This window comes from Pelophylax lessonae, assembly GCF_965119305.1.
Source record: "Pelophylax lessonae genome assembly, chromosome: 4".
Classification (NCBI taxonomy): domain Eukaryota; kingdom Metazoa; phylum Chordata; class Amphibia; order Anura; family Ranidae; genus Pelophylax; species Pelophylax lessonae.
This window is the reverse complement of record NC_138771.1, coordinates 659,188,949-659,214,336: the sequence shown is the minus strand read 5'-3', so window position 1 is coordinate 659,214,336 and position 25,388 is coordinate 659,188,949. Positions and strand designations below refer to the sequence as shown.

At 43.1% G+C, this 25,388-nt stretch overlaps 1 protein-coding gene across 1 annotated transcript in view; it reads right to left on the bottom strand.

The window, feature by feature from the left end:
• Positions 1–883: 883 nt before the first annotated feature.
• The window catches only part of LOC309553062 (uncharacterized protein), a gene marked incomplete at both ends in the record, with an annotated part of 78,451 nt that continues 53,946 nt past the window's right edge, over positions 884–25,388 (bottom strand). The window contains 4 exon segments of the mRNA XM_082253960.1: positions 884–1,954; positions 3,230–3,314; positions 18,204–18,985; positions 19,043–19,519. Coding sequence (XP_082110086.1) covers positions 884–1,954; positions 3,230–3,314; positions 18,204–18,985; positions 19,043–19,519 — 2,415 coding nt within the window.

Below are 25,388 nucleotides of genomic sequence, written 5' to 3'. Positions count from 1 at the left end.
CTGTCCTCCAAACGCACCCACAGCCTGCGGAGAAGCCATACCCAGCCCGTAACCCCTCAATCACGAGACAATCCACACAGGTGTTGAGGGTTAACCATGCAGAGCTTAAACTGTTTATTAAATTCTAAGACATACAGTTTTACACACAGCTATGGGACACTCCCCTTAGCCTTGCCAGAGTGGGGGGAAGGGGACAAGGATCAGCCAATGTGAACTGAACATTTGTACATTGAAACAGGCAGTCTTAATACACACCCCCTGCGGAGAGATGTCTCCAGCCCAGACCATTGTCTGTGTCATGAATGCATGACACAGACAATGTCATGCATTCATGACATGAGGGGGGGGGGGATGGGGGGAGAAGGGCTGTAGCATTACATTAAGTCAATGCCCTGAGTCATGCCATCTTCAGCTGTTCATAAGATGAATAAAGGGAACATAAAATGAAATAAAAGGCAATGTCCCTAGGTCCCCAGTATCTTCTGGCCCATAGTCTGTTGGTAGGAGGCTTGCGCACAGTCCCCTCCAAAACACACAGTGACAGTGGGTTCTGTCACATTAACCACTAATGAATACGGCAAGAGGAGCTAAGAGTGAAGTGCAGCTGATACATTTTTTTTTTTTTTCATATTTTTCCAATGGGGAGTGGAGACAAATTACAGAACAATTGTCCATGTACAGGAAGGGCAAGACTAGCGGAGCTGTGGATTTCGATATTCCACCTGAAAGTTAGCAGTGAGTGACAGAAGGGGGGATCTCACATTTAGTTATAGTAGAAAAACCTGCAGGACATCAACTGAAGTCCCATCAACTGTTTTAGCCTATTGTCTGAATATTCATCCAGTCCCATCCCTCCCATGGCAGCAGAAACGGTACAGATTTCTCACATCTCCCAGTTCCCCCCACTCATCTTTATACAACCTTCACATACATATAACCCGGCATGGAGGGGCTCAGTGAAGGTGGTGGTGAAGGTGTGGAGGTGTCGGATCGGGTCACACAGATCATAAAAGGAGATCTGCCCGGCCCCATAATCCAGATATATCCTGACTCTGTTACTGGAGATATTGGTGGGTAGGAAGACCAATTTACTGTCATGTGTCACCCCATACTGATTACCAGACCGGACCAAACCCCAGGACTTGTTATTGTTTCCAATCATTGACTGATTTCCTCTCCTTTCTATACTCGGGTAACACACTCCGACTCTCCAGTTCTCTGATCCTCCGAAATACATTTCCCAATAATGTCGCCCTGATGTGAAACTCTGACTGCTCAACACCTGAGGATAATCCTCAAATCTCTTTGGGGTTCCTGGGCAGTTATGATCTATAACTGACCATGATGCAGCTTTCCTGTCATCTGATATATAGAGATAATCATAAGCTGTGCTAACATCCAGTAATATGTCTGCACCTTCCTGTATATAGAAGTATACATTTACCTCTGTTATTATATCAGATAAACCTGTGTGTAAGACCCCCGCCACATCCAGACCCCCTCCATCATGGAGGAGCTTCTCATGTCTCTCTCTGTCCTCATTATCTCCATCCTCAGTATCACACAAGTCACCTGTGTCTGATTCCTGTAAGACAGTCAGTGGATCCGTCATGTTACACAGCTCCTCAATGTCCGCCATCTTCCTGGACAGCTCCTCCTTCTTTATTTCCAGATCCCGGATGGAGATGGAGATCCGCTCTGCCCGCCCGGAGATTTCCCTCAGGACTCTCTTCTCCAGGTCTTCCAGACGTCTCCTGAGATCTCTAAACAGGGCAGTGACTCTCTCGGTGTCACCAGCTGCTTCTTCTTCTACTTTCCTCCTGTGTTCCTGCAGACTCTGGACTCTTTCCTCTATCTCGTCCCTTTTTGGCAGTAGTTTCTGAAGAACATTCCTCAGTGTCTCCTTCTTCTTCCCAAAAGCCTCATCCAGCATCTCCACCTGGTGTCCTCGATGCTCTCCAGCCAAACGGCAGGACACACAGATACAGGTATCATCCTCAGTGCAGTAATACTCCAGAATCTTCTTATGGACGGAGCATTTCCTGCTCTCCATGGACAAGGTGGGGTCACATAAGATGTGTTCTGGGGACATTTTGTGGACTCTCAGGTGTTTATCACACAGAGAAACCGCACAGTGTAGACAGGATCTAACAGCAGGTACAGGAGAGTCCACACAGTGAGTACAGAAGATCCTGGACTCATCCTGATCTGGCTGAGCAGACAGGAAACTCTCCATTGCATCATGCAGTGTTATGTTCTTCTGCAGTGCAGGACGACTCCTGAACCTTTTTCTGCACACAGGACAGAAGTAATCTCCAGACCTCCCCTGTGTATCCAGCTCACGATCAATACAGACCCGGCAGAAGTTGTGTCCACATGTCAGGGTTACAGGATCGGTATAAATGTTCAGACAGATGGAGCATATTGGCTCAGCTCTCAGATTTAAAGATGCCATCGCTGACAGCAGGAAAAATAAATGATAGTAAAAGTCTGTGACACCGGGGAAGAATACTGCTGGGTGTGTCATCTTATCCTACACAGGGTGAGACTGGATGAGATTAGTAATATTAGACACGGAGATAAGAGTACAGAAGAGGAAGGCTTTTTATTTTGCAGTAGTAAAGATAAGCACGCTTCTTACCTTTAGAAGAGATAAATAAACAAAGAAAGGTGTCTTTGATAATGGTGATAATGAGGTCTAATGAGCCCCTGTCAGGGAATCCCTGTGAGGCGCCTGGCGCATAGATATGCGCATGCGCAGGGTATTTCCCAAGGAATAGCTAACAGTAAGAGTGAGAATTCGTGAACGTGCATGCGCACGATTACTCTTGGTGCCAAACGGGCTATTTAAAGGGATCCCATCCCCATTTCCTTTGCTGACTGATCTACAGCTGTGCCCTGTGTCCTGGTAGTTCCTGCATGTTTTCCTGTTGCTGACCTGGCATGTTCTTGACCTGACTTTGGATTTAATTTCTGCCTTGCTGTTTACCTTCTACCCAGCTCTGTTCCTGACTTTGGCTCTGCACATGACTTGGTACCTCACTGCCCATCTGTTGACGACCCCGGCTATTCCTAAGACTCCGTTCCTTGATCCTGGCCCTCAGTTCTACTCAAGTGCTTGCCTGGCCGTCTCCTGCATCAGCTCTGTATACCGCTGTATGTTCCAGCCTCTGGAATCCTGACAAGCTGCCTATCCAGAACTATCAGCATAAGCTGAGTGCCCCTTTACCTTGGACCAGTCTTCCGAACATAACTGATGTTCCTGCTTCTCTGGTCCCACGGTCTCCTTGGAGTCGCATTCCCCGCTGCGGGTTCTGCAATCAACACCCACAGGCACTCGTGTCCCTCCTGTCCCTCGGCACCCTGTGTCTCATCCTCAGCTGGGCCACGGTGGGAGATATAAGAGAGGCCGACCTCATCGATTCAGTCTCCTATCAGGTACATGACAGCCCCAAACTGAGTACTAAGAGTCAGATGTCAAACCACCCTCTTTCTCCCAAACTGTGCAAGTCAAATGTAAATAATTTTGTCTGCAGTGGCCTGGCAGGGAAGTTATATGTTCCATATAACCCCAAGGCCAGCCATCAGTGGCGGCTGGTGCTCAAAATTTTTTGGGGGGCGCAAACAGAAAAATGAGTGACCAGCGTGCCCCCAATCAATGCAGAGGGCCACAGTATGCCCCCATCAATGCAGAATGCCACAGCATTGCCCCCAATCAATGCAGAGTGCCACAGCATTGCCCCCAATCATTGCAGAGTGCACACAGCATGCCCCCCAATCAATGCAGAATGCCACAGCGTGCCCCCCAATCAATGCAGAATGCCACAGCGTGCCCCCAATCAATGCAGAGTGCCACAGCGTGCCCCCAATCAATGCAGAGTGCCACAGCATGCCCCCATCAATGCAGAATGCCACAGCATTGCCCCCAATCAATGTAGAGTGCCACAGCATTGCCCCCAATCATTGCAGAGTGCCCACAGCATGCCCCCCAATCAATGCAGAATGCCACAGCGTGCCCCCAAATCAATGCAGAATGCCACAGCGTGCCCCCCAATCAATGCAGAGTGCCACAGCGTGCCCCCAATCAATGCAGAGTGCCACAGCGTGCCCCCCAATCAATGCAGAGTGCCACAGCCTGCCCCCCAATCAATGCAGAGTGCCACAGCATGACCCCAAATAATGCAGACTGCCACAGCATTGTCCCCAATCATTGCAGAGCGCCACAGCATTGTCCCCAATGAATGCAGAGTGCCACAGCATTGTCCCCAATCATTGCAGAGCGCCACAGCATTGTCCCCAATCATTGCAGAGCACCACAGCATTGTTCCCAATCAATGCAGAGCGCCACAGCATTGTCCCTAATCATTGCAGAGACCAGCGTGCGTGCCCCCTTCAATGCAGTGTGGGCTTCCCCCCCCCCCCGAGACCAATGCACTTACCTGGCGGCGGCTTCTCTTCAGTTCCGGTGGCAATGGCAGCTTCTACTCACTCTGTCCCCCGGCGCATCTCCTGCAGTCCTCCCGCTCCCGCCTCCTCCTCGGCCAATGGCATGAGGTTTGCCTTGCAGCCAATCAGGAAGCGCGCATCGGACGCGCTTCCTGATTGGCCAGGAGGAGGATCGGTGTGGAAATAGCAAATTTTCATTCGCTATTGTCACACAATGGGTGGAGTCGGGACGCACTGCTCTGCGCCCCGAGCCCACCCTTTGCATCGCCCTATTAGAGCCTCTGGCTCTAATCAGGTGATGTAAAAAAAAATTCATTAAGCTCCATGCATCCGGCGCCCCTGCATGCAAATTAGGGGGCCGGATGCATTGATGGGGGGGGGGGGCGGCGCCCCTGCGCCCCCAACACACCGGCCGCCACTGCCAGCCATAGATGGAGTGAATTTTTCAAAAGGAAATTGATCAAATCCCCCATCAACACAGACAGTATTGATAGGGGAATCCTTCCTGTGGAGCCATTGTGTTCCCCTGGCTACAGCAGCAACTAGCAATTATTGCATGCTAAATCCAACAAGCTGGTTGTTCCCAAGTTGATTGATCAACTCTACTACCTCCTCTCGGCTTCCTTTTTCTGTTTGGGTCCCCCAAAGTTCTGTTCTTGGACCGTTCCTTTTCTCAATCTACACCTCCTCCCTGGGTCAGCTGATTGCCTCCCACAGCTTGCAATATCATCTCTACGTGGATGACATCCAAATCTCTCTCTCCACCCCTCAGCTCACTCAATCAGTGTCCTCATGCATCACCAATTTACTAACAGACATATCAGCCTGGATGTCACATCACTTCCTCAAACTCAATTTATCCAAAACCGAGCTCTTGATATTTCCTCCCCAACGTTCCTCTTCCTCTGAATTCTATGTCAAAATCAACGACTCAACAATCAACCCGTCCACCCATGCCAAGGTCCTAGGTGTAATCCTGGACTCTGAACTATCCTTTTGGCCACACATCCAGTGGCTGACCAAAGCTTGCTGCCTCAAACTCCGCAACAACTCCAAGATACGCCCCTTCCTAACCAGTGATGCCACAAAGCTTCTAATCCACTCCCTGGTCATCTCTCGTCTTGATTACTGCAACTCCCTTCTCATTGGCTTACCTTTAAATAGGCTATCCCCCCTTCAGTCCATCATGAATGCTGCTGCTCATCCACCTTACTAACCGCTAGCTGTCTGCTACCCCTCTTTGCCAATCCCTCAATTGGCTGCCACTCAACCTACGAATTTAAATCAAGTTACTAACCATAACTTACAAAGCCATCCATAATTTGGCACCCAGCTACATCACTAACCTGGTCTCAAAATACCAACCAAATCTCTTCATTCCTCCCAGGACCTCCTGCTCTCTAGCTCTCTTGTCACCTCTTCCCATGCTCACCTCCAGGACTTCTCCCGACCCTCTCTCATCCTCTGGAAAGCTCTACGTCAATCTGTCCTACTATCTCCTGCTTTGTCCACTTTCAGACGATCCCTGAAAACGCATCTCTTTAGAGAAGCCTATCTGGCACCCACCTAACAACTGTACTTTTAACTGTACCCTCTTAAATTGTAAGCTCTAATGAGCAGGGCTCTCTGATTCCCACTGTATTAAAGTGTATTGTATTTGTACTGTCTATCCTAAAGTTGTAAAGCGCTGCGTAAACTGTCGGCGCTATATACAGTAATATATAGCAATATCAATAATAATAACATTCAGCCTGTCTGTACATGAATCGAATCTCATCCGAGATTCAAACCATCTATGACCAGGGCTACAAGATTGTGGATTCTCTACCACAAGAGGTGGTTTCTGCGGGTAGTATGGTGGCTTTCAAAAGACTCTTAGACGTACATCTCAAGGATCAGAACATTCAGGGGTATGTGAGATGATTACAGCCACACACACCTACACAGGTTGAACTGGATGGACTATTGTCTTTATTCAACCTCACCTACTATGTAACTATGTAACTATGTAGCTTTAGAAGATCAAGCTGAATAAATACTACTTAGCAGGGTCTGCAAAGCCTCAAAGATGTAGCACCCTCCTAGGTAGGTGCTTGAGAAAAAGTATTGTTTTGGATCCTGTCTGCTTACCAGAAGGACTGCAGGTAAATCTATGTGGTTCTCTGCCAACCAGAGAGCAGGATCTGTTGGTGAGGTCTGCTCAGTGTGCTCAGGTGCAACCTGACAAATGAGCGCACATGCATTTTGTACAGCCCTGGTGATTTGGCAAAAGTGCCTCAGTGCATGCTGGGATACTGTATAAAAGCCAGGAGCACATGTGCTCTGGGTCTTTCAGCTGGTTAACGGAGTCTTGGAGGGAGGGGGCAGCTATGTCCTCTTCTGTAGAGGTGCCATGCGGCCTCAGGTAGTCAACCTGAGGGCCTGGAGACTGCTAGTGAGGAACTGAACCCAGAGGTCTGGTGAAGCTGACTGAAAGGGGAGACAATGGAGGGTCTGATTCTGCAGTACAGTGAGTACAGATCTGTGTCAAGGGGCCTGACCTGAGGGGGGCATCCCTGCAGCTAGAAGAGTCAGTGGATGGGTGTCAGTAAAGGGGATGCGAGTGAGTGTTCTGAAGATAATGTAGATTCACCAAGTCTATTGCTGGAGACAAAAGAGCAAGGAGACTGAACCCTTTCCATACATGTAGCAGTATGGATCAAGCAATGCAGCTGCTTCCACAAGCAACCTGGTTGGCCCAGTGAGAGTTGCCCTTATCCATTGTGACTAGTTACAGTTGGAGTATCCCACTATTCCCTTCTCCCATCTAAGTTCCAAAATAAACAGGAAAAACCAACACCCCTGAACTGTTTATTGTGTGACGAGCCATCGGGATTAATGAGGGATGTGTGAACTGTTCCCTAAGTGACTGTGTGCTGATAATCAGAGAAGGCCCAAGAAGTCATCTTTCAGCAGGCCCTGTGCTACAGTGCTACATATGGGGGCGTCATCCGGGATTTCCTCTGAGTTACAGCAGCGGTTGCTACTGGCAAAGGCCAAGTATTTGCCCAAGTAATGCTATGTCTTCTCAAGCAAAGTACTGGAGTTTTAGCGGAGAAAGTAATGTCTGTTCTACAGTGACCAGTGAAAGTGTGCTGCTAAGTCATGGTCCCGGCAATAGTTTCTATTGGCAACGACCCAAAATTTTACGTAGAAAACTGTGACAAACTCACTCAGGATAGGGGCTTTTGGAGGGGACCACAGACTAGCCTCTTACCTACTGACTATGGCCCCTGGCTTGTGAGGGAACACTGCTCTTTGTGGGGTGTATGCTGGGGGGACCCTTGGAGTAATGTTACTTTGGGTTCAAGTCCACATCCCCCCCAAGACACACAGACTCTTGGACTCTAGGCCTAGGATCCATGTTAAAGGCCTAGCTGCCTATTGCCAATAGGGGACTGCTCCGCACAGTCAGACTCATGGCAGATGCTAATATCATCAGCTCAACCTCCTGTCTTCTACACTGTCAGAAAGGCTCTGCCAGAAGACAAGTTAATACCCGCAGGCGAATCCCTGTTCCTCGAACCTACCAAAGAAAAGGTGCACTACCTCCCAGAGTAGTACAATGTTACTATGGTAGCACTGTATTGCTCTGGTCACAGTATGTTAAAAAAAATGCAAAAAAAAATTGCAAAAAAAGACAAAATATAAAAAAAAAAAAAAATAGATATAGGAAAAAAATTATTATTTTTATTTTTATTTTTTTACATACAGTCACCAGTCAGTGTCCCTGGTCACAAGTTATATGATGGGGCTGTACTACACTGGTGACAGTATGTAAAAAAAAAAAAAAAAATGTGAAAAAAATGATTTTCTTTAACAATTTCCCACCCGGTCTATAGCAGAATGATGATAACACCGTATTTGCTCTGGTCACAGTATGTTAAAAAAATGCAAAAAAAAATTACAAAAAAAGACAAAATATTTTAAAAAATATAAAAATTTATTATTATTTATTTATTTTTATTTTTACATACTGTAACCAGTCAGTGTCCCTGGTCAACAGTAATATGATGAGGCTGTACTACACTGGTGACAGTATGTAAAAAAAAAATAAAATTAAAACGAAGTTCTTTAACAATTTCCCGCCCGGCCTATAGCAGAATGATGGTAACACCGTATTGCTCTGGTCACAGTAAAAAAAATGCAAAAAAAATAATTACCAGACCGCTTGCCCTCAACATGGGAAAAGTGCTTTGGGGTGCCCCCCAAAGCACCTTGTCCTCATGTCGATGAGGACAAGGGCCTCTTCCGGACAACCCTTGGCTGTGGTTGTGGGGGTCTGTGGGTGGAGGGAATCTGGAAGACCCCTTTAACACGGAGGCCCCCAGATCCCGCCCCCCCCCCCCCCGATTTGAATGGATATGGATTCGCCAACAAAGTGTACAAAAAAATAAACACAAAAGCCAGTTTTTGACAAGTCCTTTATTTAAAAATAGAAATAAAAAATAGTGTCCACCTGATGTAAATCCATCATCAATCACGTCGCCGCACCCGAAGAATTGAAAAAAAAAAACGCTCCCGCCTCTTTAGACGCCTCCTGGCTAATGAGCCGCTTGAGCCATGACAGCTCTTTTATAGGCAAGGGGCGGGAACACCCGGTTACATCCCCTGGTGGCACCGCCCTCTTCTGACGTCACAAAGTGTCCGCCTCGTGCGTGGTCTGTCAAATCTTTACCTGGCGTTATCTTGGCGTTTCCACTGGGTAGATAAGCGCCAAATCATGGTGACTCAAGTTTTTATGTGGGTGTGTCGTAGGAGTTCCCGTGGGCGTAGATCATGTACCTTGACTTGAATAAAAGACGGCCATTTGGCCTAAATAAAGCGTACCCTTCATCTAGTTTTGACTGAATTTTGGGTATGCGATCGCTGTGTTACTTTATTCTTCTTCTATCCTCACTAGGATTTCAGGAACGTTTCTAGTTTGGGGGTGTCTGAAAGAACGGGAATTCGGGATATCAGCGTTCTTTACATTTACCAAACCTAGTATGGAAAAAAAAAAAACAAATCCTGAGCAACTCCCCAGAGTAGTACAATGTTACTATGATAGCACTGTATTGCTCTGGTCACAGTATGTTAAAAAAGAAATTACAAAAAAAAGACAAAAAAAAAATGTTTATTTTTATTTTTTTACATACAGTCACCAGTCAGTGTCCCTGGTCACCAGTTATATGATGAGGCTGTACTGCACTAGTGACAGTATTTTAAAAAAATTAAAAAATGTGAAAAAAAACTATTTTCTTTATTTTTTTTAACAATTTCCCGCCCGGCCTATAGCAGAATTATGGTAACACTGTATTGCTCTGGTCACAGTACGTTAAAAAAAGCAACAAAAAAAATTACAAAAAAAAAGACAAAAAAAAAAAAACACAATTTTTTTTTTCCTTTTTACATACAGTCACCAGTCAGTGTCTCTGGTCACCAGTGATATGATAAGGCTGGTGACAGTATGTAAAAAAAAAAATTTAAAAAATGTGAAAAAAACTATTTTCTTTAACAATTTCCCACCCGGCCTATAGCAGAATGATAGTAACACTGTATTGTTCTGGTCACAGTATGTTAAAAAAAAATGCAACAAAAAAAAAAATACAAAAAAAAGACAAAATATTAAAAAAATAAATAAATAAACCAATTTTTTTTTTTCCTTTTTACATACAGTCACCAGTCAGTGTCCCTGGTCACCAGTTATATGATGATCCTGTACTGCAATAGTGACAGTATTTTAAAAAAATTAAATAAATGTGAAAAAAAACTATTTTTTTTAACAATTTCCCACCCGGCCTATAGCAGAATGATGGTAACACTGTATTGCTCTGGTCACAGTATGTTAAAAAAAGCAAAAAAAAAAAAAAATTACAAAAAAATTTTAAAAAAATAGAAATAGAAAAAAAAAATTATTATTTTCATTTTTATTTTTTTTACATACAGTCACCAGTCAGTGTCTCCGGTCAACAGTTATATGATGAGGCTGTACTACACTGGTGACAGTATGTTAAAAAAAATAAAAAAAATGTGAAAAAAAATATTTTCTTTAACCACTTAAGCCCCGGAAGATTTTACCCCCTTCCTGACCAGGGGGTATTTTGCGATTCGGCACTGCGTGACTTTAACGGGCAATTGCGCGGTCGTGCGACGCTGTACCTAAACGAATTTGACGTCCTTTTTTTCCCACAAACAGAGCTTTCTTTTGGTGGTATTTGATCACCTGTGCGATTTTTTGATCACACGCTATAAACAAAAAAAGAGCGTCAATTTTGCAAAAATAACAATATTTTTCACATTTTTTTATATGAAATTCCCCCCAAAAAAAAAGTAAAAATCAAAATTTTTTAAAATTTTCAGCCAATTTGTTTTATGCTACCTATGTTTGGTAAAAAAAATCGCAAAAAGCGTATTTTGATTGGTTTGCGCAAAAGTTATCACGTTTATTAACAAAGGGAAAGATTTTTGTCATTTTTGTTGTTTTTTTTTTTAACGCGTAATGGCGGCGATCTGCGATTTTTTTTGCGGTACTGCGACATTGGGGCGGACAGATCGGACCCTTGACTGACATTTGTGACACTTTTGGGGTTACCAGTGACATTTCTACAGTAATCAGTGCTATACATATGCACTGTTACTGTAAAAATACCCTGGTTGTGAAGGGGTTAACTTTATTTGGGAGGGAGGGGCTGTGTGTATCCCTAGGGGCGTGCTTTCTACTGTGATTGGCTGTGGCTTGAGCTGTAAGGACACTGATCAACGGATCTACATACTAGATCCGTTTGATCAGTGTCTTTACAGCGAGGAGGATGACAGGTGGCTTGTTTACACAAGCTGCCTGACATTCTCCCTCTCCCCCGCCGATCGCCGAGTGACAGGCGGACATCGGGTCCGCTGGTCACACGCGAGGGGGGGTCCGTGACCACGCGGGAGCGCGCCTCCGGGGGCGCGCGCTAGCTCCCTAGACCCTCACAAGCTAGTGACGTAGCCCTACGTCACTTTGCCTGTGAGGGGCTGACTGCCGACGTAGATCGGCGTTAGGCAGTCGGCAAGTGGTTAACAATTTCCCGCCCAGCCTATAGCAGGATGATAGTAACACTGTATTGCTCTGGTCACAGTATGTTAAAAAAAATGCAAAAAAAGGCAACATATTTAAAAAAATAAAAATAAAAAAATAATATATATATATTTTTTTTTTTTACATACAGTCACCAGTCAGTGTCCCTGGTCACCAGTTATATGATGAGGCTGTACTGCACTGGTGACAGTATGTAAAAACAAAATTAAAAAATGTGAAAAAAACTATTTTCTTTAACACTTTTCCGCCCAGCCTATAGAAGAATGATGGTGGAGCGGTGGCTTTTCCATCCTGATAGGACCTCATATGATGTCATGTCAGAAAGCAACGCTCGCAGGGCGATGACTGATCAGTGTATCCACTCGCTGCCAGTACCATGTGATCGCTGTGACCAATCACAGCAGGTTACATGACAGTTGTAAACAATAGATTGCTCCTTTCATGCCATCCATGTGTACAATTGGTTTGCTAGCTGTAAGTTGGATAATTTGATCACATAGTACAGACAGGGCCCAATCACTGTCCATTTGTACCATGTGATTAGCTTTGCCCAATCGCAGCTAATCACAACAAAACAGACTGAATGACTCAATTTCATTCAGTAAAATGCTTGCTTATAATAATGTAATTCACTGCTGTAAGCATAACATAATTTGTAAAAAAAAATCCTGATCACTTCCCCAGAGTAGCACAATGTTATATATTGCTCTGGTCACAGTGTGTAAAAAAAAAAAAAACTAAAAGAAAAAAAGAAAAAAAAAAGTGAAATTATATAAAAAAAAAAAATGTTACCTTTTTTTTTTCGGACTGTCACCAGTCAGTGTCCCTGATCACTGCCACACCAGTTATATGATGACACTGTACTGCACTAGTGACAGTATGTAAAAAATAAAATAAAATTGTGAAAAATCTTTTTTTAATTTCTTAATTTCCTTTATTATGAAAAAAAAAATGACAACTTCAAAAAAACTCACCATGCCTCTTACGAAATACCTCAGAATGTCTACTTTCCAAAAAGGGGTCATTTGGGGGTATTTGTATTGTCCTGACATTTTAGGGGCTCAAGAAATGAGTAAATCAGGATCGATCAATTTTCAGATATCTTTTCCATACTCTGTGGACTCTATAACTTTCCTACAGACTAAATAATATACACTGATTTTGGGTATTTTCACCAAAGAAACGTAGCAGAATACATGTTGGCCTAAATCTATGAAAAATGTTTATTTGCAAAATTTTATTTTAATTTTTTTTCAAAACATTCAGTCTTTTTTCATTTATTTAGTAAAAAATTAAAAAAAACCCAGTGGTGATTAAATATTTGTCCAAAAGAAAGCTCTATTTGTGTGACCAAAATGATAAAAATGTAGTTTGGGTACAGTGTTGCATGAACGCGCAACTGTCATTCAAATTGCAAAGTCGCTGAAAGCCAAAAATTGTCCTGAAGGGGGTGAAAGTGCCCGGTATTAAAGGGTTAAAAAAATAAATGACAAAAAAATTACAACTTCAAAAAATTCAGCATGCCTCCTACTAAATACCTTGGATGGTCTACTTTCCAAAAAGGGGTCATTTGGGGGTATTTGTATTGTCCTGGCATTTTAGGGCCTCAAGAAATGAGTAAATCGGGATTGATCAAAATTCAGATATACAGTATCTCAAAAAAGTAAGTACACCCCTCACATTTTTGTAAATATTTTATTCTACCTTTTCATGTGACAACACTGAAGAAATGACACTTTGCTACAATGTAAAGTAGTGAGTGTACAGCTTGTATAACAGTGTAAATTTACTGTCCCCTCAAAATAACTCAACACACAGCCATTAATGTCTAAACCGCTGGCAACAAAAGTGAGTACACCCCTAAGTGACAATGTCCAAATGGCTGCGTGTTGAGTTATTTTGAGGGGACAGCAAATTTACAGTGTTATACAAGCTGTACACTCACTACTTTACATTGTAGCAAAGTATAATTTCTTCATTGTTCTCACATGAAAAGATAGAATAAAATATCTACAAAAATTTGAGGGGTGTACTTACTTTTTTGAGATACTGTATCCCATAGTTTGTGGACTCTATAACTTTCCTACAGACTAAATAATATACACTGATTTGGGTTATTTGCACCAAAGAAACGCAACAGAACACATTTTGGGCTAAATTTATGAAAAACAATTTTTATTTGCACAATTTTATCACAGAAACAAAGGAAAACTTTTTTTTTTTCCAAAACATTCAGTCTTTTCTCATTTATTTAGCAAAAAAAAAAAAAAAAAAACATTGGTGATTAAATACAACGAAAATAAATCTCTATTTGTGTGACCAAAATGATAAAAATGTAGTTTGGGTACAGTGAAAAACAATTTTTATTTGCAAAATGTTATAACAGAAACAAAGAAAAACTTTTTTTTTCCCAAAACATTCAGTCTTTTCTCATTTATTTAGCAAAAAAAAAAAAAAACATTGGTGATTAAATACAACGAAAATAAATCTCTATTTGTGTGACCAAAATGATAAAAATGTAGTTTGGGTACAGTGAAAAAAAATTTTATTTGCACAATTTTATAACAGAAACAAAGAAAAACTTTTTTGTGTGACCAAAATGATAAAAATGTAGTTTGGGTACAGTGAAAAACTATTTTTATTTGCACAATTTTATAACAGAAACAAAGAAAAAAACATTTTTTTTCCCAAAACATTCAGTCTTTTCTCATTTATTTAGCAAAAAAAAAAAAAAAAAACAGTGGTGATTAAATACCATGAAAATAAATCTCTATTTGTGTGACCAAAATGATAAAAATGTAGTTTGGGTACAGTGAAAAACAATTTTTATTTGCAAAATGTTATAACAGAAACAAAGAAAAACTTTTTTTCCCAAAACATTCAGTCTTTTCTCATTTATTTAGCAAAAAAAAAAACCCATTGGTGATTAAATACCACGAAAATAAATCTCTATTTGTGTGACCAAAATGATAAAAATGTAGTTTGGGTACAGTGTTGCATGAACGCGCAACTGTCATTCAAATTGCAACATCGCTGAAAATTGTCCTGGCGGAAGGGGTTGAAAGTCCCCGGTAACAAAGTAACAAAAAATTGCAAATTTAAAAAACTTGCCTCTTAGGCTCCGTTCACATAGGGGCGATCCGACTTGGGGTGGCGACCTCCGAGGTCGCAGTGCGAGCAGCGCGCCGCGACCTCGGAGCGGCCGCCACGGACTTCATAACATTGAAGTCTATGGCGGTCGCCTCCGGGTCGCCCCAAAGAAGCTCCGGACCCTTTTTCTAAGTCGGAGCGACTTGTGTCGCTCCTATTAGAACGGGTCCGCAGCTTCCCTATGGAAGGCGACCTACGGCGACCTGTGAGGCGACCAGGTCGCCTCACAGGTCGCCTTAGTGTGAACGGGGGCTTACTAAATACCTTGGATGGTCTAAGAAAATGTGTGTGTTTGAACAAGAAAAAAAAAAGGATAAAAATTTTGAAAATAGTGCACAAAAATAAAAAAAACACAGCAGTGGTTAAATAGCACCAAAAGAAAGCTCTATAAAAAATGGATTAGGGTACAGTGTCAATTGTCATTCGAAGTGTGACAGCGCTGAAACCTAAAAAATTGTCCAAGGGAATAGTTCACACCAGTGCGATAAATTTAAGTGTATTCCAGTTCCAGAAAAAAAAAAAATAAAACATGCTTTTTTTTTTTTTTTTTTTCTGTACTGGATTGTGGTAAAACAATCCAATTGGAATTTGTTAAAATTGTACACATTATTGCAACTACTTAGGGGTCTATCAAACGTCACACATTTAAAATGAAAATTGCCATATTTTCTGTAATATACACTATATAGGTCCTATATCATTAGTGCCACCTAGTGGCCATAATGCATTGTTTCCATAAATAGCTCAATCGGGAAAAATATATAATAGAGAAGCTACATGCATTAGAGGAAATACGGCGATTGTTGTTCTAAATGTGCAGATGTTTGTCACATCTGCACCACAAACGTTTTATACATAGATCCCCTAATTCATACCGGTAAGTAAATTATACCTTGATTTTTTAGGATACATCATGTAGTGGTGAATTTTAATATTACATCCTATTTTTTATCATAAGAGGAAAACTGGCACAAAATAGTAATTTTTAGTAAATTTAGCTGTATATTTTTTGCAGTTACTATAACCCACCAACAAACCCCCCCCCCCCCCCCCCAAAAAAAAATTCTCCTACTCCCAACGTTTATGGTGATACCATATACACTATATTACCAAAAGTATTGGGACGCCTGCCTTTACACGCACATGAACAATATTGGCATCCCAGTCTTAGTTTGTAGGGTTCAATATTGAGTTGGCCCACCCTTTGCAGCTATAACAGCTTCAACTCTTCTGGGAAGGCCGTCCACAAGGTTTAGGAGTGTGTCTATGGGAATGTTTGACTATTCTTCTAGAAGCATATTTTTGATGATGGACAAGAAGGCCTGGCTCGCAGTCTCCACTCTAATTTCTCCCCAAGGTTCTATTGGTTTGAGGTCAGGACTCTGTGCAGGCCAGTCAAGTTCCTCCACCTAAAACTCGCTCATTCATGTCTTTATGGACCTTGCTTTGTGCACTAGTCAGGACTCTGTGCAGGCCAGTCAAGTTCCTCCACCCCAAACTCGCTCATCCATTTCCTTATAGACCTTGCTTTGTACACTGGTGTTCAGTCATGTTGGAACAGGAAGGGGCCATCCCCAAACTGTTCCCACAAAGTTGGGAGCATGAAATTGTCCAAAATGTCTTGGTATACTGACGCCTTAAGTGTTCACTGGAACTAAGGGGCCAAGCCCAACCCCTGAAAAACAACCCCACACCATAATCCCCCCTCCACCAAATGATTTGGACCAGTGCATGTACATGGATGAGCGAGTTTGGGGTGGAGGAACCTTATTGGCCTGTACAGAGTCCTGACCAGTGCACAAAGCAAGGTCGATAAAGACATGGATGAGTGAGTTTGGGGTGGAGAAACCTGGCTGGCCTGCAAAGAGTCCTGACCAGTGTCAAAAGCAAGGTCCATAAAGACATGGATGATCGAGTTTGGGGGTGGAGGAGCCTTACTGGTCTGTACAGAGTCCTGACCAATGCACAAATCAAGGTCCATAAAGACATGAATGAGCGAGTTTGGGGGTGGAGGAACTTGACTGGCCTGCACAGAGTCCTGACCAGTGCACAAAGCAAGGTCCATAAAGACATGGATAAGCGAGTTTGGGGGTGGAGGAACCTTACTGGTCTGTACAGAGTCCTGACCAGTGCACAAAGCAAGGTCCATAAAGACATGGATGAGCGAGTTTGTGGGTGGAGGAACTTGACTGGCCTGCACAGAGTCCTGACCAGTGCACAAAGCAAAGTCCATAAAGACATGGATGAGCGAGTTTGGGGGTGGAGGAACTTGACTGGCCTGCACAGAGTCCTGACCAGTGCACAAAGCAAAGTCCATAAAGACATGGATGAGCGAGTTTGGGGGTGGAGGAACCTTACTGGTCTGTACAGAGTCCTGACCAGTGCACAAAGCAAGGTCCATAAAGACATGGATGAGCGAGTTTGGGGGTGGAGGAACTTGACTGGCCTGCACAGAGTCCTGACCAGTGCACAAAGCAAAGTCCATAAAGACATGGATGAGCGAGTTTGGGGGTGGAGGAACCTTACTGGCCTGTACAGAGTCCTGACCAGTGCACAAAGCAAAGTCCATAAAGACATGGATGAGCGAGTTTGGGGGTGGAGGAACCTTACTGGCCTGTACAGAGTCCTGACCAGTGCACAAAGCAAGGTCCATAAAGACATGGATGAGCGAGTTTTGGGGTGGAGGAACCTTACTGGCCTGTACAGAGTCCTGACCTCAACCTGATAGAACACCTTTGGATTGAGTTAGAGCAGAGACTTTGAGCCAGGCCTTCTCATCCAAAATCATTGCCTAACCTCACTAATGCGCTTCTGGAAGAATGGTCAAACATTCCCATAGACACTCCTAAACCTTGTGGACAGCTTTCCCAGAAGAATTGAAGCTGTTATAGCTGCAAAGAGTGGGCCAACTCAATATTGAACCCTACGGACTAAGACTGGGGTGCCATTAAAGTTCATGTGTGTGTAAAGGCAGGCGTCCCAATACTTTTGGTAATATAGTGTATATTTGCATTAATTGTTCTTGGTACCATAGTAGGATCCAGAAACATTAGTATAGAGTTGGCTTTAAACACACCGACAATAACTCTGACCCCGACATAAAAAAAAAAAAAAACCCATATTTTTAGTCCTATCTAAAACATACTGACCCTGACCTTAACCCTTGGCCCTGACCTTAACCTTTGACCCTGACCTTGACCCTGACTCTAACCTGGACTAAAACCTGATCTAGATATTTTATCTTTATTTATTTTTTTTTTATTTGTTACATACAATGTATCTTTTCCTTCTCACAGAAGAGAAAGACATATGTGGAAGGCTCCAAAAAAATGCATTACTGTATTAACCAATCACATGCTAACACAGTAATCACATGACAGGAGCCAGTCCTTCTGGCTCTTGATCCTTACTACGAGACCAGTCTCTGTTCCGGGAGAACTCTATGGATCCCTGTTCCGGGACACGCACAGGTATGGGCAGATATATGGTGCCTCAGAAGATATCTCACATCTCCTGATTCCCCCCACAAATCTTTATACAACCTCCATAAACATAAAACCCGGCATGGAGGGGCTTAGTGAAGGTGGTGGTGAAGGTGTGGAGAGGGCGAATCGGGTCACCCAGATCATAAAAGGAGATCCGCCCAGCCTCATATTCAAGACATATCCTAAATCTGTTACTACAGATATTGCCAAGGAAGGGGATGGGTTTGTGGCAATATCTCACCCCATATTGATTACCATCCCTGTACAAACACCAAGACTTACCATTATTTCCAATAAATGACCAATCTCCCCTCCTGTCTATACTGGGGTAACACATCCCGACTCTCCATCTATCTGACCCCCCGACATCCAATTCCCAGTAATGTCTCCCTGAGGAGAAACTCCGGCTGCTCAACACCTGAGGATAATCCTGAAATCTCTCTGGTGTTTCGGGACGATCCTGGTTCTCATTTGACCAGGATACGGTTTTCCTATCGTCAGATATATGGAGATGATTATATGCTGTATTCACATCCAGTAATATGTCTGCAGCTTCCTGTATATGGAAAATTACATTTACCTGTGTTATTATATCAGATAAACCTGTGTGTATAATCCCAGCCACATCCAGACCCCCTCCATCATTGAGGAGCTTCTCATGTCTCTCTCTGTCCTCATTATCTCCATCCTCAGTATCACACAAGTCACCTGTGTCTGATTCCTGTAAGACAGTCAGTGGATCCGTCATGTTACACAGCTCCTCAATGTGATGCATCTTCCTGGACAGCTCCTCCTTCTTTATTTCCAGTTTCCAGATGGAGATGGAGATCCACTCTGCCCGCCCAGATATCTCCCTCAGGACTCTCTTCTCCAGGTCTTTCAGACGTTTCTTGAGCTCTACAAACAGGGAAATGACTCTCTCGGTGTCACCAGGAGTATTTTCTTCTACTTCCCTCATGTGTTTCTTTAGACTTTGGACTCTTTCCTCCATCTCCTCTATCTTTGTCTGCAGAACTTTTCTCATTCTATTTTTTTTCTTCTCCAAAGCCTCATCCATTGACTCCATCTCATGTCCTTTATGTTCTCCAATTAGACAGCAGGACACACAGACACAGGTATCATCCTCAGTGCAGTAATACTCCAGGATCTTCTTATGGACGGAGCATTTCCTGCTCTCCAGGGACAAGGTGGGATCAGTTAAGATGTGTTCTGGGGACTTTTTGTGCACTCTCAGGTGTTTATCACACAGAGAAACCTCACAGAGCAGACAGGATCTAACAGCAGGTACAGGAGAGTCCACACAGTAAGTACAGAAGACTCTGGACTCCTCCTGATCTGGCTGAGCAGATAGCAACTTCTCCATTATGTTACGCAATGTTATGTTCCTGAACAGTGCAGGAGGACTCCTAAAGCTTTTTCTGCATTCAGGACATCAATAATCTCCAGACTCCACCTGTGTATCCAGCATACGATCAATACAGACCCGGCAGAAGTTATGTCCACATTTCAGGGTTACAGGTTCTGTAAAAGTGTTCACACAGACGGAACATTCCAGCTCAACTCTAAGAGCAGGTGATCCAATCGCTAACAGCAGAATAGAGAAATAATAGTAAAAATCTCTGAGGGAGAATGCAGTTGGGTGGGTCACATTCTTCCACAAAGTGCAAGTTTGGGCCAGATCGTTAATATATGAAACTGAGATCAAAGCATAGACAAGGGAGTTTTTTTTCTTTGCAGGAGGGAAGATAAGCATACTGTCAGAATATTTATACTGCTCTGATATAACAGTGTCTCCATTTATGTAAATAAGCAAAGATCTGTAAGATAGGAGAATCTCAACTTATTTTCACAAATCAACAATGTAACAAGTTCTTTTTAATCGATTAATTTCTTTTTAACAGCATATACCAATCTCAGTGAAAACAGTCTACAGTAGTGAATAAATATTCTTATATATATATGTATGTATATAATATTCTTATATATATATGTGAATACATGTGAATACATAGACATGTATTCACAATAAATTGTTAGACTTGAGGTAACACAAAGAGATAACGTTACATAAAATATAAACTAAAACAATAAATGCAATGTGATATATAGTTCAATTAAATTAAAAATAAAGCAAGATTACGTTTTCCCCAGGTATAGTAGAAACCATAGCTAAGTGTTCTATATAAACAGACCACAATTGTCTGCGAATTGCGCAGTCAACGGTCACTCCGCTGCAGTTGGAGTGAGAATAGGCTATGCAAAACAGGAGACTAATATCGCTAATATTGCGCTAAATCTCATATTAATAAAAACGTATAAAAACAAAAATCCGTCTCTAGAGAAAAATCTACTATGGTTCATACGGCTGGGATTGTAATCTCATTACCCTTAAATATGTAATATAAAACATATAAGGAAGGAAATAAACAATATTAAATAATAATCAAATAAACAGCAAGGTGTATTTCCATATTTAAAATGGCTGCTAGCTTAAAATGGTCATTACCAGAGTCCTTAAGATGGCTGCCTTCCCAAAATGGTGGCCAGTTAGGGAGGAGTTTCGTTTGGCGTCCTTCAAAGTTTCAGATAAATGATGGAGCAAGATGGAGTATGTATAGATGAGTATATGTATGGATGTAAGTAGCATGTGTGTTGTAGGTGTAATGAATGTTGTTGTAATGTGTGTCCTATTACATCTGGGGTTCCCTTTTTATATTGTATTGAACAAAGGGACAGTAAAATTACCATAATCCGAATCCAGAAGGAGGAACTTTATCTCTATATAGAACTGAATATACATGGCCTTTATAATTCCATTTTTCTTTTATTTTATCTCCCCAATAATCCTGACAATACCTCCGAACTTTATAAGACAAAGAAAGAGGGGTTTCTCTTCTTGATTCCTGCAGTTTGTCTAATTCTGGTGCTCTGTACTGCCATCCATAGACATAAATGGGTGTAGGGAGCTGTGTGCAGGTATGCACTGCTACCCGCATGAAGTGGCGCATTAGTAATGACGTAAGTCTTCAAACGCAGATAGTCTGCATTCAGTACTTTACATCTGTACGTATGCACCACTTTACACATATACAGTATCTCACAAAAGTGAGTACACCCCGAACATTTTTGTAAATATTTTATTATACTTTTTCATGTGACAACACTGAAGAAATTACATTTTGCTACAATGTAAAGTAGTGAGTGTACAGCTTGTATAACAGTGTAAATTTGCTGTCCCCTCAAAATAACTCAACACACAGCCAATAATGTTTAAACCTCTGACAACAAAAGTGAGTACATCCCTAAGTGTAAAAGTCCAAATTGGGCCAATTAGCCATTTTCCCTCCCCGATGTCATGTGACTTGTTAGTGTTTCAAGGTCTCAGGTGTGAATGGGGAGCAGCAGAGCCATCTTACCGAATAGGCACTCTGGGCAGGTGCCCAGAGGCCCCACTTGCCCGACCCAGCCCCAGGCAAGCACTAGTCCCGATTCCCGTGTGCATCCCGCCGCCGAACTTAGCAGATGGCAAACGCCTGTCGGCCCTGCGCTGCTGTCAGGCCACTTGGGTCGCAGAGGGGGAGCCCAAAACTGTAGGAATGTGTGTCTGCCTCCACGGGAACAGGCACACACAGGGCAGTCGAGTCTGACTCCCACCCGTGTGTGTGTTCTCTGGACATAGCCACCGAACTTGGAAGCTGCCATTAGCCTGGTACTGCTGTACCAATAAATATTGCCTTATCGATAATTAGCATTTTTATTCTCGTGGATGATTGTGTAGGCAGGGCCCCAGTGCAGTGCATTGCCCGGGAGCCTATAATTGCCATGACCCTGAAACTGAGCTGCAGCACTGTGGCCAAGACAATACAGCGGTTTGACAGGGCGGGTTCAACTCAGAACAGGCCTCGCCATGGTTGACCAAAGCAGTTGTGTGAACGTGCTCAGCGTCATATCCAGAGTTTGTCTTTGGGAAATAGATGTATGAGTGCTGCCAGCATTGTTGCAGAGGTTGAAGGGGTGGGGGGTCAGCCTGTCAGTGCTAAGACCATACACCGCACACTGCATCAAATTGGTCTGCATGGCTGTCATCCCAGAAGGAAGCCTCTTCTAAAGATGATGGAAAAGAAAGCCCACAAACAGTTTGCTGAAGACAAGCAGACTGGATTACTGGAACCATGTCCTGTGGTCTGATGAGACAAAGATAAACTTATTTGGTCCAGATGGTGTCAAGCGTGTGTGGCGGCAACCAGGTGAGGAATACAAAGACAAGTGTGTCTTGCCTACAGTCAAGCATGGTGGTGGGAGTGTCAAGGTCTGGGGCTGCTTGAGTGCTGCTGGCACAGTTCATTGAGGGAACCATGAATGCCACCATGTACTGTGACATACTGAAGCAGAGCATGATCCCCTCCCTTCGGAGACTGGGCCACAGGGCAGTATTCCAACATGGTAACAACCCCATACACACCTCCAAGATGACCACTGCCTTGCTAAAGAAGCTGAGGGTAAAGGTGATGGAGTGGTCAAGCATGTCTCCAGACCTAAACCCTATTGAGCATCTGTGGGGCACCCTCAAACAGAAGGTGGAGGAGCGCAAGGTCTCTAACATCCACCAGCTCTGTGATATCGTCATGGAGGAGTGGAAGAGGACTCCAGTGGCAACCTGTGAAGGTTCTGGTGAACTCCATGCCCAAGTAAGTTAAGACAGTTCTGGAAAATAATGGTGACCACACAAAATATTGACACTATTTGGACATTGTCACTTAGAGGTGTACTCACTTTTGTTGCCAGCGGTTTCGACATTATTGGGTGTGTGTTAAATTATTTTGAGGAGACAGCAAATTTACACTGTTATGCAAGCTGTACACTCAATACTTTACATTGTAGGAAAGTGTAATTTCTTCAGTGTTGTCACATGAAAAGATAGAATAAAATATTTACAAAAATGTGAGGGGTGTACTCACATTTGTGAGATACTGTAGTTACAGGAATAAAATACAAAACGTTCAAAGTGCTACATATGTGCATAAATATATATATATATATATATATATATATATATACACATGTCCACTCTGCCTATCATTTCCTAGCAAATGCACTGGTCTATATGCAATAGGGATACAATGAAAGTAACTTTGCTTCTGTGATTGCTGGTCCATGATTCCTGCAGCAAACAGGACTCCAGTTGTTTCATGAGCTTACAGTACAATGGGTTCTTGGTCTTGGCAGTCTTTCCTTTTTTTTGTAGTGTGGCTTTTAGTGTTGTCCCTTGACAGAGTCCTGAAGAATCCTCTTCTCACCTTGTGCTGCTGGTGTTTTTATCTATAAGGTTTATAGTCCCTCCCACATGGGCGTAAACCCTTTCTGTTTTCTACCTATGTCAATTTCTTTGAGGTAGTGCATACATACACACTTCCTACCTACCCCAATTTCTTTGGGAAAGTACATACATATACACATGTACACTCTGCCTATCATTTCCTAGTGATCTGTATGCAATAATGATACAATAAAAGTCACTTTGCTTCTGTTATTGCTAGTCCACAATTTCTCCAGCAAACAGGACTCCAGACATGAGATTGCAGCAAAATGGGTTCTTGGCCTTGGCAGTCTTTCCCCTTCTTATAATGTGGCTTCTAGTGTTGTCACTTGACAGAGTCCTGTAGAATACCCTTCTCACCTTGTGCTGCTGGTGTTTTTATCTAAAAGGTTTATAGTCCTTTCCACACGGGTCTTTCTGCTTTCTACCTACACCAATTTCTATGAGGAAGTGCACACATACACACAGGTACGCTCTGCCTATCATTTCCCAGCAAATGCACTGTTCTGTATACAATAGGAATACAGTAAAGGCACTTTCCTTCCGATATTGCTAGTCTACGATTTCTGCAGCAAAAAGGACTCCAGACATTTCATGAGATTGCAGTAAAATGTATTCTAATTCTTGCCAGACTTTCCCTTTCTTGTAGTGTGGCCTTGAGTGTTGTCCCTTGGCAGAGTCCTGTTGAGTCCTCTTCGCACCTTTTACTGCTGGCCTTTTCCTAAAGAAATTTAAAGTCTGTCCCACATGGGCCTAAACCCTTTCCCCTTCCAAACAACACCAATTTCTATGAGGAGGTGTTCCTGACAACAAACTCTGGGTGGTAGGGTAATAGGTGAAATATGTCAGGTGGTAAGGTATTGAGAAAGATCACCTTGGTCAGCCTCTACTTAGCAAAATGAGGAGTACCAACTTTAGAAACATTTCCAGCCAAGATACAGCATCATACAGAAGGCCTCCTTCTTGAGGGAGGACACTGCAATATTGAACTAAATCCCTACAGTATTGGGTGCCTCCAAAGTGGCATCATATCTACCTTACTCAAAATTTAAAAGAGCAATAAAGGCATTCCATGATTACCAATTAGTTGATACTTGGAGAACCATTAAAACACAAGACAAAGACTATATATTTTACTCTGCCATTTCCCAAATGTACACTAGGATTGACTATATATTGTTTCTTCAAGAAGTGCTTCCCCTGTTGTCTATGGCAACAACAGGCTCTCTTACGCTATCTGACCACGCCCCTACACAGGGCCATCTTACCGAATAGGCACGCTGGGCAGTTGTCCAGGGGCCCCATTTTCCCAGGCGGCCCCACCTGCCCAGTGACCCAGCCCCAGCCAAGCATTAGTCCCGATTCCCGTGTGCATCTTGCCGCTGAACTTAGCAGGTGGCAAGCGCCTGTCGGCCCTGCACTGCTGTCAGGCCACTTGGGCCATGGAGGGGGGAGCCCACAACTGCAGGAATGCCTGTCCAACTCCACGGGAACAGGCACACACAGGATAGTCGAGTTTGACTCCCGTCCGTGTGTGTGTTCACCAGACCCAGCCACCGAAATTTGGAAGCTGTCTTTAGCCTGGCACTGCTGTACCAATAAATATTGCCTTATCGATAATTTGCATTTTTATTCTCGTGGGTGATTGTGTAGGCGGGGGCCCCAGTGCACTGCATTGCCCGGGGCCCTTTAATGCCCTTAAGATGGCACTGCCCCTACACGCCGTTCCCTATCAAAAGGGGAAACTGTACCAAATCCATGGCATTGGAAACAAAATGAAACACTCATTTAGGAACCTACATATAAATACAAAATCCCAAAAAATGTGATCTATTCTTCACCACCAACACCACTGAGGACACTTCTCCCTTCTACCTTTTTGTGTCATTAG